Genomic DNA, 13,756 nt, shown 5'->3' with positions numbered 1-13,756 from the left:
CTGCGGTTTGTCCAAGGCGCTGATAACTCTATGTTTGCAAATGTACGTACATCTGGCCCTGAGCCTCTGCAGGAGCAGATTACTCATCAGAGGAGAGTCAACCAAATAACACAGTGAGGCCACCGTGCTGTTCTGTCTAAACAAACATTTAAAGACCAAAGTTCTTCATACGAAAAAAAAAAAACACATCAGTATGGAATATCCCATCAGTATGAAGTATCCCATCAGTATGAAGTATCCCATCAGTATGGAATATCCCATCAGTATGAAGTATCCCATCAGTATGAAGTATCCCATTCTAATTGTTTTGTGCTCTTTTTTCATTTCCCTGTTCCTCGATTTGCTTCTCCTTTATTTGTGTACTTTTGTCGACTGTTTGTATTGATTTGAGGTCCTGCCAATAAAACCCATTCACTAGCTAACCAGCCGGAATGCCTGTCATCTAGAAAGGGCCAAAACAAACAGGCTTGGCTTTGTCTGCGTAGCTGCTGTCTGTGCTGCTGGGAAACGTTCAGCAGAGAGCACCTGAGTGAGGACTGCATGAGTTACTAGTGAGGAGGGGGGATACTTGCAACACTGGAGCAGGTAACTTAACAGATGAGACACATTTAAATCTCCTGGAATGAAGGGGGGGGGGGGGGTGTCAATCAACACAGAGACTTCACAGACTGAAATGTGCTTAAAAACATTATTAAATGAGTTGAAATGGGATTTGAAGTTTGGGTTAATTGCCAAGCCCAAATGTCATCTCTAAATCTACTCACATCTACACGTAATGCAGGTGGACTGGAGGGTGGTGTGTGTGTGTGTGTGTGTGTGTGTGTGTGTGTGTGTGTGTGTGTTTGTAAGTGGGTGTGGGTGTGTGGATGTGTGTGGGGTTGTGGGTGGGTGGGGGGGGGGGGGGGTTCTAAGCTGAAGTACTATGAAAACCTCCTGTTGACAGATGAAGGATCTTTCTCTCTCTCCCTCTCTCTTTCTCTCACAGAGACACACACTCTCTCACACACACACTTGCATAGGGTTGAGTTGTTGGGCTACACTGGCCAGGGTTTGATAGAGCAAAGCTACTTAGCTTCATAAGCAAATTGGGTGTTGGGTGCGGTTGTGTGTGCGTCTACCGCATCCTCTGCATGCAATGCAGCACGACTGACACAGAAGTACCGGATATTCAGAAGGATGATGAGAGGTTACATGAGTTGTCATGTATCTCAAAAGGACACCAGGGTAGGTGTCCAGCTTATACACACACACAAACTAGTACCGGGGACTCTAAGCTGAGAGGACACACACCCACACACACATACAGTACACACACACAGTGTTGACCTTGTGCTATGCCCCCCCCACACACACACACATACACAGCTGTCTTTAGTCAATAATTGTGCCCCCCAGACCTAGTTCACAAATTGTGCTAATTAGCAAATCCATGCTGTGTCACAACCACTGGAGAGACTCTAGACACACACACACTCTCTCCATCTCTCATCACACACACACACACACAACACAAACAGAGGGGAAGAGATAAGCCCTCTGTCTCTCTCATTCCGTATTTCTCTCTTTCTCTCTCTCTCTCTCACACACACACACACACACACACACACACACACACACACCACACACACACACACACACACACACACACACACACACACACACACACACACACACACACACACACACACACACACACACACACACACACACACACACACACACACACCACACACACACACACACACAGCCACTGCTGCTACCTCCCGTTCAGCAATAACAGCACTGTCCCAGATCACAGGACCACACTGTTGAGCTCCTGTGGGCTTATTCCAGTCCAGTGACTGCCCCACTACAAAGCAGGCCAGCTGGTCATGGGGTCAAAGAGCTCTCTCTCTCTCACACACACACACACACACACACACACACACCTACTGTACACCTACAGATGCACACAGACGCACACACACACACACACACACACACACACACATTTCTGAAGAGCCTCTGTTCCTTCATGATGATAAGAACATGCACACACAAGGAAGCACAAGCACATGCACAAACACACACAGGGAGGAAGGGTTGATACAGAGAGAGAGAGATGGAGGGAGGGAGGGGGTGATACACATACACAGCGATACAGAGAGAAAAGTAGAGGGAAATAGAGAATTATACAGAGAGAGAGAGAGAGAGAAAGGGGGAGAGATGAGGTCTTCACTGGATTCCAGGCCTTTTACTGACAGGCTAAACCTTTTCTGTGACTCTGAAAGACATGAATAATCACTGCCAGATGACTCCTCTCCACCTGATTCTCCTCCTCCCTAGTTAGCCTATAGCTAGCAGCTAGGCTATAGCTAAAAGGGAGCAACAGGCTAACTTGTGTAATCTACTTCCAGGGAATTATGCTAAGCTATGCTAACATTTCAGGCACAGAGAAGAGAAGGGTATGTAACCTCTTATCTAACTTCAGGGATAGACAGCAAACAAGCCAATTACCCAAATAACCACTAGTGAGGGGCAGCCGTGGCCTACTGGTTAGCGCTTCGGACTTGTAACCGGAGGGTTACCGGTTCAAACCCCGACCAGTAGGAACGGCTGAAGTGCCCTTGAGCAAGCCACCTAACCCCTCACTGCTCTCCGAGCACCGCTGTTGTAGCAGGCAGCTCACTGCGCCGGGATTAGTGTGTGCTTCACCTCACTGTGTGCTGAGTGTGTTTCACTAATTCATGGAGTGGGATAAATGCAAAGAGAGCCCAAATTTCCTTCACAGGATCAAAAGAGTATAGCGTTTTGAGCTAATCGTGAATATGTGAACGGGCTGAAGGCACTGTCAAATCCACTGAACACTGATAAAGCCAACTAAGAGAAGACCTGTGTGATCATCACATGCATAAAATACACTTCCTTCTGTGCCGTGGTCAGGTTGTGCTATTCTTGTAGTTAGTATCGTAGGTGATATTGTTGTTGTTGTTGGTGTGCCACCTGTGCCTGGGAGGGGATGGGCATGTCATTCTCTTCTGCCCACCTACTGCGGAGCTACACTATGCACAGATGCCAGGGCAGGACACTGGCAACTGGACAGCACTCATCTGCGCTGCACTTTATAGGAGAATTCAATGTGTGTGTGTGTGTGTGTGTGTGTGTGTGTGTGAGTGAGTGTGAGAGAGAGAGAGAGAGAGAGAGAGATAGAGAGACAGTGTGTGTGTGTGTGAATGAGAGAAAGAGAAAGAGAGAGAGAGAGAGAGTGTGTGTGTGTGAGAGACAGAGAGAGCAAGAGAGAGTGTGTGTGTGTGTGTGTTGGCACAACGGGCCAGTTGGCAAAGGACACCCTCACCTCACTGCGGCAGGTGCTGAGACAGGTGCAACTCAGCAGTAAGCAGAGCCATTCTCTTAGAACACACACACACACCCACACACAAACACACACCACACACACAGACACACACCACACACACACACACACACATACACACACACACACACACATACACACAAATTATTCTCCCATTGCTCCATGGAGTATATTGCACACATACCTACAGTCCTTCTCACCCTATCTTTTACTCTTGCTCTCTGTGTCTCACTTACAATCTCTCTCTCTCTCTCTCTCTTTCTCTCTCTCTCTGTCTATCTTTCTTTCTCACGCCCTAATCCCTGTGTGATGTTGAGAGATGGGGTGAGGCAGTGTGTCATGCTCGGTAGTGGAGGAGAGGGAGAGGAGGTGAGGAGGAGAGGGAGAGGAGGAGAGGAGGAGAGGAGAAGAGGAGGAGGAGGAGAGGAGGAGAGGACATCCCCCGGTGGCTCCTGCTTTGAGCTGGCTCTAATTAGCAGATTAGTATGCACAAAGAAATTAATTCTCATCAATGCATCCTGCACCGACACACACACACACACACACACACACACACACACACACACACACACAATCACTTCTCACCACTCAACCAGACGCTGACTGCAAGAGACGCAGACTCATCTGTGAGAACTTTGTGTATGTGTGTGTGTGTGTGTATCAAAGAGAGAGAGTGAAGCTCAGTAAGTAAGTTTGTGAGAGCGAGAGTGAGTGATTGTGCATTACTGTGTGAAGAAGAAAGTTTGTTTGTGTGTGTATGAGAGAGAGAGAGGAAGTGTGTGCATGGGAGTGTGTGTGCGCGTGTACATATTTCACTCTAACAGCAACATCAGGGAGGTTATTACGAGTAAAGTCTCAATCAGGGCCCCATTAATAAAACCTCCTGTGCGTCCTGTATGAGTTATGAGCTCAATCTCGCCGGCCGGCGTCCCCTGCATAATTCAACAGCCCAGGCCTCCAACGATGACAATACAGCCCAGATCGCAATTAGTCCTGCTGTCCCACACACACACACACACACACACACGCACACACACACGCAGGCACGCACACACACACACACACACACACACGTACACACACACACGCGAGCACACACACACACACACACACACACACACACACCTCACTCAGCCAGGCATGCTCACATTGACATTATGCCAGCGATCCAATAACCATCAACTGGAATGAGTTTGAGATTTCAGTCTGCTGGGGCACCATTCTGATCAGCAGGGACTGAGTGAGGCATGAAGGACATCAACTACAACACTACTGGGACTCCACTTTAAAGGTAATAAGTAAGCAAACAAGTATATCAGCAAGTAAGTATGGTTTGGTTATGACACTGATATAGAATGTTATCTATCTCATGTTTTAATACTGATATATTAGTACGTTATGAAACTGTGATAGCCTGACAGAGGCAATAAATAGTGTCACGACACCATCACGTCTCACCAGGGGCGCTGCTAGATAATTTGGGCCCTATGGCAGACAATAATCCCCCCCCCGATAATATACAATATTAACTTCCCCCCTCCCACCGGTGCCCCGGCGTCTCACACCACTCAATTGCTCTCAATGACTACAGTAATGCCATGGCACAACACATACAGCATAAGCATGTCTGAATGCACTTTAATGGCAGACAAAACGATAAAGGTTGGTATAGCAGCTGCCTTAATGGTGGCATGTCACTGTCACCTGAAGAGGGTACCGGTGATATTCCATTGTAATATTCCATTACATTTTCACCGCACGTGGCATTTGGTGTAGTCAAACACAAATTTGTCAAATAAAAATGAAATAAAAAAAGTCAAATTATATACAGTGAATATAGTACATAACATAGAATAGGAGACCATGCGGTACTGAGCTGGCACCAGACATACTACTCTGCGTCTGGTCTGATGTGTCTTCAGCTAGCTGCTAGCATGATTAGCTCTATGGTTGGAAGCTTGGCCGTTGGTGTGTGTTAGGGCAGATAAGAAACCTGATTGATTTCTCTCCCTGTCCACCCGTGTGTACGACAATACCTCCTCTCTGAGCAAACAAAGCAGTCCATCTAAATTCAGCGAATCGGAGAGAAAAGCCCCCCTCATCAAAGTCACACGGCTGGACTAAGCCACCGTCGTCATGGTGCCAGTTCCCAGAAGGCTTGCAAACTCCATGCCCCCCCCCCCCCCCCCCCCCCGCCCCGCACCATTCTCCCCAGTCCCTTCCCCCTAAAGTAAATATTTGACTGGCATTTCAAATTTTCTCCATTTCGATGTCACTGTTGCTCAGTCTTCACAGGGCTGGTTGAACATGGCTGCCGTTACATCTCTAACTCGTTCTCTCTTTCTCACACATACATCACAGCGCCCTTTTGCTCTGACACATAGACACATACACCCCCCCCCCCCCCCCACACACACACACACACACACACACACACACACACACAACAACAACAAAAATATTCACTGTCAACACACAGTCCATCACACACACAGACACACAGCAAGAGAGTGTGTCACAGACACAGCCTTCTGCTCCACTGAGACCTGGTGATTGCTCATTCCCTTCTACCAATCAGGAGTCAGCACTGCACACCCCAATTCCATTTTCCAATCACAAGAAACACAAACACACACACACAAACTCATGCAAAGAAAACACACACCCATTCTCAAGAGCAGGCCCTCAAAGTAACAATTCCAATCCAGCAGGTCAAAATAGCAATTCAAAATGCAGTGGGGACCAAAAATTCATTTAACATTCAAGCAGCACCTACTGTTGAAGAAGGTAGCAGACGCACTGGACAAATGCATTGGTGAGTGTGTTTGTGTGTGTGTTCATGCAAGTTTATGTGTGTTGTAATTTTAATAGTAGTAGTTTCAGAGAGTATCAGACATACTAAAATTTGCCCTTGCACATTGTATTTGTGTGTGTGTGTGTGTGTGTGTCTCTCTCTCTGTATGTGCATGTGTGTGTGTGTATGTGTGTCTCTCTCTCTGTATGTGCATGTGTGTGTGTGTGTGTGTGTGTGTGTGTGTATGTGTGTCTCTCTCTCTGTATGTGCATGTGTGTGTGTGTATGTGTGTGTATGTGTGTCTCTCTCTCTGTATGTGCATGTGTGTGTGTGTATGTGTGTCTCTCTCTCTGTATGTGCATGTGTGTGTGTATGTGTGTCTCTCTCTCTGCATGTGCATGTGTGTGTGTGTGTGTGTGTTGTTACGCCCCCCTGCGTCCCCATCAGGTTCTGTGTAGTCAGTGCACGGGCAGTGCAGACCTGGCGGTGTCAACTAGTTATTGTGCACACCTGTAGTAAGGTGTGTCTGGGTATTTAAGGGGTACTGTACACTCTCTGTTTGGGCACTATTCGGGCACTGGGTGTCATTAAGGCATATTCTCTCTCACACCAACTTTTAACACTTTACATCTACCTCCCTCTTTCTTTCTTATTACTGACATAGACATGCACACATACATTTAGTTTATCTTCCTTTCCCCTAGACATTTGGTTACATATATTTGTTATCTTTGATTACTTTAAATAAAATACCTTTCGGTTAACCTTAATTCTGTTGTCTGCCTCCATTTTATGTTATGGTTAAGAGCCAGCCGTAACAATGTGCATGTGTGTGTGCGTGTGTGTGTATATGTATATGTGTGTGTGTGTGTGTGTGTGTGTATGTGTGTGTGCATGTGCGTGTGTGTGTGTGGTGCGTGTGTGTGGTGCGTGCTTGGGGGTTGGGGTCCTGGATCACACACAGCCCCCCCTGTCATCTCCCCCTCTCTCCTGGGACCAGCACACACAGATGCCAGCCTCTCTCATATCAGCCATGCCCCCCCACCCCCCCCCCCCCCCCGCCCATCTCATATCTCAGCCCCCATTACAAGGTAGCCTGGCCTCACTGCTGCTACAGTACATGGGCTCACGATGGAGATCCTTCAGCCTCTTAAACAGCTAATATCACTGTTCACTTGAGCTAGAGTTGAGATCTGTGTGTCTGTCAGTGTGTGTGTGTGTGTGTGTGTGCACTGGGAGCTATGCATGGAAGAGCCTTTTGAGATTTAATTGGAGCAATTTTACTTGTGTGTGTGTGTGTGTGTGTGTGTATAGTATGACAGTTTATCTATCTATGCCTATAACACACACACACACACACACACACACACACACACACACACTTGAATTAGACTGCATCTATCTGAGGTTTCTGATTGGCAGTCTTCCAGACTGTCTGTGTGTGTGTGTGTGTGTGTGTGTGTGTAACTTAAAACATATGTTTTCAAGGAATGTCTAAGAGATGAGAAAATAAAGTCAGGTAGGTGCACCTGCATGTGCGTGAGTGCATTGTGTGTGTGTGTGTGTGTGTGAGAGAGCTAAATCCTGTTCTCCAGAGGTAGTTAATTAGGGAAGTGGTGCCTGAGAGTTGAGCTCCTGAGAACAACCCCTCTGAGGGACACTGTGGAGACTCTGGGAAACACACACACCTCGCGTTAGCACTAACACACAACACAACACAACAAACACACCTCGCATCAGCACTAACACACAACACAACACAACACAACACAACACAACACAACACACACACACCTCACGTTAGCACTAACACACAACACAACACAACACACACACACCTCATGTTAGCACTAACACACAACACAACACAACACAACACAACACAACACAACACACACACCTCACGTTAGCACTAACACACTACACAACACAACACACACACCCCTCCTGCTAAACACATTCAGTGAGCTCACTCTTTACAAAGACAACACCATTTACATATCCTCCTACTCCAGTTCATCTCTCTCTCTCTCTCTCTCTCTCTCTCTCTCTCTGTCTGCCCCCCTCCCTCTCTCTCTCATCTTCAATATCCTCCTTCCTGGATTTTTATTATCCGGTCCCTGTGTGTTTTTTTTTTTTACTTCCATAATTTCTTTTCCAATCTAACTTTGTGCTGGTCACACACACACACACACACACACACACACACACACACACACACACACACACACACACACACACACACACACACACACACACACACGCATTAATCTGATACAATCATCAGCACCCCTCTCTTTCTTCTCCCTTTCTATTTCTATTTCTGTTCTTCTCTTATCTGTGCTTTCCATTCTTACTCTCAGCTGCTCCAGGGACTAAGAGAGAGAGAGAGAGAGAGAGAGAGAGGGGGAGAGAGTGTATGAGAGAGAAAGAGAGAGAGGAGAGAGTGTGTGGGAGAAAGAGAGTGAAAGATATAAGCGTGTGGAGAGAGCAGAGAAGAGAAAGAGGAATGACCCTGCTTGGAGAAGAGACAGGAAAGCAAGTAAGAAAGAGAGAAAGAGAGAGAGAGAAGGAGAGATAGAAGGAGAGAGAGAGAAAGAGATAAAGAGAGGGGGAGCCCCAGTGAGGAGCACCAGCGGACGACTCGCCCCGAGCACAACCCCTGCAGCTACGCCTGTGATGCGGTCGTCATGGCAACCGTCTCCCGCACGCTAACAGCAGCCCCTGCTGCTGCCATAGCGACACTGATTGGGTGCTGCTGACTGCACGACCACAGGAGCGCAGGACTACCAGCAGGGCACATGCTCAGAGTGCTCAGATGACCAGTGAGGCACCCACACACACACACACACACACACACAGACACACAGACACACACAGACACACACACACACACATGTGACACATGCTCAGAGTGCTCAGATGCCCAGTGAGGCACCCACACACACACACACACACACACACACACACACACACACACACACACGTGACACATGCTCAGAGTGCTCGCTCAGATGCCCAGTGACGCTGGCTTTGTCTCATTTTCCCAACACTTTTCATAACCCATGAGGTCATACTACTGCCATGAGGTCATATTACTGTCAAATTTCACAAAAGAGATCAAAACATCACAGCACAATGTAGATTGTGATTCAAAATGCTATTTTCTCTGTTGTCTGCTACTGTGTTAATCACGCTCACCGACATACCCAAACATACGCTGACACACACACACACACACACACACACACTTACACATGCACCTACACACACATACACACACATCATGATTCAAGTGGGAGGTAAATGAACAAAGCCATTGATTGCACACAGACACGTCCATGCATGGGAGACTAATGAACAAAGCTATAACACACACACACACACACACACATTATAATGCCTTTATGGTGCTGTGTGATGCTGATGTGAGAGACTAATGAACAGCCATTAGACTGCCAGACATGCAGAGTAGTTCTGTTTCTCTGTTCTGCCCTCACAAATGAGCAGAGCTATTACACTGAGATGCTGAAGGAAAAACATCACACATATACCCAGGGTCCCTCTTTCTCTCACTCATAGACACACACACACACACACACATTACACTTAGGCACTACTAATACACACTCTCTTAAGCAGCAGCAGCTTGTGTGTGTGTGTATGTGTGTGTGTGTGTGTGTGTGTGTGTGTGTGTGTGTTCCTCAGGGAGTACGGGGCAGCAGGTGTTACTTGGAGCCACCAGCAGGATACAACTAAAGTACACACACACGCGCGTGTGTGTGAAGGCAATGCATATATACATGGCCAGCGGCAGCCTATAATGTGAGGTCAGATACTAAGGACTAGGACAATGGAGCCAGTTAGGTTAAGCCTGGAAAGACTCACAGCCCACACACACACACACACACAAACACACACACACACACAAAGCTGCAGGGTCTACACTGAGACAGACAGATGGAGCTGCAGACCCCCACTTCCTGCCCTCTCCTCCTCCTCTTTGTTCCTGTCCCTCCACCTCTGCCTCCTCCACCTCTTCTACTCCTACTCCTACTCCTGCTTCACCACCTCCTCCATCACCTCCTCTTCCTCCTCCACCTTTACTACCTCCTCCTTCACCTCCACCACCTCCTCCTCCTCCTCCACCTTTACTACCTCCTCCTTCACCTCCACCACCTCCTCCTCCTCCTCCACCTTTACTACCTCCTCCTTCACCTCCACCACCTCCTCCATCACCTCCTCTTCCTCCTCCACCTTTACTACCTCCTCCACCACCTCCTCCTCCACCTTTACTACCTCCTCCTTCACCTCCACCACCTCCTCCATCACCTCCTCTTCCTCCTCCACCTTTACTACCTCCTCCTCCACCACCACCACCTCCTCCTCCTCCTCCACTGGAGACAGGCTAATTATGCGCACCCTCCAGCTACAGCCATCAGCTCAGAACTCATCTCTCTCTCTGTCAGTCTCCCTCCTGCTCTTTCTTTTATCACACTCTCTTCCTCCTCTCTCTCTCTCTCGCTCTCTCTCTCACACACACACACACACACTCACACACATGCCCCAGGCCATACCACTTGGTCCATATGGGGCCATCAAAACCATTAATCCAGGCTCCTGATTGGACAACACATCCACAATACAACCCCTGTGGTAGCACCATTGCTGAGAATAAACTTAAATGGGATGATCTACACACAGCATTTACATGACACACACACACACACAGATGCGCACACACACACACACATACAGAAACACACACACGCTCACACGCACGCACACACACACATGCACACCCACACACACACACTTGCACACACACACACACACACGCACACGCATATGCACACACACACGCACACATGCGCACACGCGCACACACACACACACACACACCTCAGAGCTTAGGGTGTGAGATATGATTGTCCTTTCTCTTTCACATCATGTCACCTCCCGGATTACAGAATGTCGTGGAGTCGCTCTGCATATCCAATCTCTCTGTCTGTCTCTGCGACCAACACCGGCTGCTTTCTAATCACACATGGATGTTCCTGTTGTGCTTCACCCAGAGGGCCTGTGAGGGCAGATCGTGTGGAGGGAGGGGGTCAGAAATCTGGCCTTGAGCAGGGAGAGACATCCAGAGATCCAGCACCAGCTCTGCCCCAGCCGTCGGCCATGTCGGTTATCTGGGGTGGGGGGGGGGGGGGGGGGTTGGATGATGGAGTGAAAGCAAGACCCGACCTCTAACTTCACACACTCCCCTGGGGTTGTTATCTGTGTCGACACACACACCTCTCCCCCCGACTATGTGGCCCACCCATCACTCTCTCTCTCTCTCTCTCTCACACACACACACACACAGACACATACACACACCTCTCCCCCTGACTATGTGGCCCGCCCACCCATCACTCTCTCTGTTACACACATACACTTCTCCCTCTCCCTACCTCATGCTCACACATCAATACACTCTCTCTCTTCCATGCTGTCTCTCCCTCTCTCTCTCGCTCACTCACACACACACACACACACACACACACATTCACTCTCTCTCTCTCCGTCTATAATTAATGGTGCGGCCTCTCTGCTCTGGCAGGATCCCTGGCAGAGAATCAAGGAAGTGTTCGCCTTCATAAATATTTACAGGGACCGCAATGAAAATTTAAGGCACAGAAAACGTTGCCCCACAAAAGGCCACGGGGTCCTGCGTGGCCCAGGCCAACATCAAGGAATAAAGCCTCGCTACTTAACGCCACAAAGCTCCTGGACTTTGAAGTCATGCAACACTATCTGAAGTGTCTAACAGATCATGTTTGTGTGTGTGTGTGAAGGGCTGTGTGTGTGTGTGTGTGTGTGTGTGAACAAAGTGTCACTTTGTTCATGTCAGGAGTGGGGGCCAAACAGAGGGTCCCCTCATATATACGTTCACACGCAGCTTGGTGCGAAGACAAGACGACAGAACTACTGGAGCTGGATGAGGAGAACTTGCACGCAGGGTGCAGACAAATGGAAACCATCTCAGACAGAGCAGCACTCTGGCACGGAGAGCTTATGACACTGAGGCTGCTGCACACACACACACACACACACGCACACACACACGCACACACACACGCACACGCACACGCACACACACACACACAAACACACACACACGCACACACACACACACACACACACTGGCCTGCGTGCACCACATAGCCCACTCTTGGGCATCGGCCGGCATCACCACCTGGGGCCCACTGCCCTCCCGTGCCACAGCTGCTGCCCTTATGCCCACGTGGCATCCACTGCCCTTTTTTAACAGCACAAGGCTTCAAGCATGCCAGCCCACACACACACACATGCACACACACACACACACACACGCAGCCCTCCAGAGCTGATACCACACCACAGCTTGACATGACAGCCTTTTAATGCTTGAGTAGTCCCTACTCAGTTTATTCTATACAGAGAGTACAGTACACACTTCCACCCTAATGTGGCTGCTTGCTATTAGAGTGTGTAGCCAGCCTATGCGCCACAAAGCTGAGGACATCACATGGAGTGACTAACAGAAAACCCACGGACGGTCCATGATGCCACAAGAAAGTGATGCATCAATGACCCAATGACAGTGCAAACTTCAATTGTCTATGACTAGGACTAGTAGGACACATTAGGTCTCGTGCCATTTCAAACGCTGAGCACACCATAATTTTGACAAGGTGGCATTTACCCCCTATTGGGTATTTGTGTTGGTTCCGTATGGCCCACTGATTAAATAAATAAATCTGGCAATGAATCTCACCGTACAGGACACGTGAGCGTGTGTGTGTGTCTGTGTACGCGCGCGCCTTCGTGCAGAGAACATGCTGACAGGGCATTCTTCTCGCACGTATCCCAAGGCCCGAGCAAATTCTTGCAACTACAGGATTATCACCACATCTGCGGGAAAAAACGTCGTGATGCAAGTGTAACCCATCACCTCAACGCAACACCTGTATAGAAGCAGCGTAGCGTAGCCTACTCACCGAGAAACCTGCCCAGAAAGGGCACGAGTGCCGGACCCGGGGGGAGGTAGTTAGAGCCAGAGCCGCGAAGCTTACGGCCAGGATGAGACTGCCCAGGACCATCTGAGACACTCCGAGGGAGAGCATGATCCGAGTCCGAGTACGGAACTCCCGGAGCCGAGAGAGACTCCGGGACAGGGATGCCGGGCTCAGGGATCGACCCCGTGGCATTGCACTGACTGGCATGTTCACGTTAGAAGCGACGAAGGGAAAGTCAATCAAGATTTAAAAAACGCGTTAAACGTAATGTCGGAGATCCAATTGACATCGAAATGTTGCTTTATCATCCAGAGTATTATATACATCCACCACACATCCGATATTAGGTTTCTTCAGTGCTATACCACGCGTCCAAGGTGTCCACTTCTAAAGAGTTCCAGTTTGAACTTCAACACATGGCTGAAACTGACGCGCAAAACGTCTCTATGAGCTCACGGTGGCGATGGCAAGCGTATATAATTAGCAAGCTCTGTGGTTATTGATCAATCCCAGTAATCTGGTCTATACCCGAGGCGAGAGACGGCGGCGGCTGTTTCGAGGAAAGCG

General features: G+C 48.6%; 1 protein-coding gene across 1 annotated transcript in view; it reads right to left on the bottom strand.

The window, feature by feature from the left end:
• Window positions 1-13,396, bottom strand: part of fam189a1 (family with sequence similarity 189 member A1) — a 170,739-nt gene extending 157,343 nt beyond the window's left edge. The window contains exon 1 of the mRNA XM_076292704.1: window positions 13,172-13,396. Within this exon, the coding sequence (XP_076148819.1) occupies window positions 13,172-13,396 (225 nt within the window). The remainder of the gene's footprint in view (window positions 1-13,171) is intronic.
• Window positions 13,397-13,756: the final 360 nt, after the last annotated feature.

Source organism: Alosa pseudoharengus, unplaced genomic scaffold (assembly GCF_046254945.1).
Source record: "Alosa pseudoharengus isolate Yale_2024_CS ecotype anadromous, Long Island Sound unplaced genomic scaffold, YU_APseudo_1.1 YU_APseudo_1.1_scf_19, whole genome shotgun sequence".
Classification (NCBI taxonomy): Eukaryota; Metazoa; Chordata; class Actinopteri; order Clupeiformes; family Clupeidae; genus Alosa; species Alosa pseudoharengus.
Note: the sequence above shows the minus strand (reverse complement) of the source record. Positions and strands in the feature narration are given on the sequence as shown.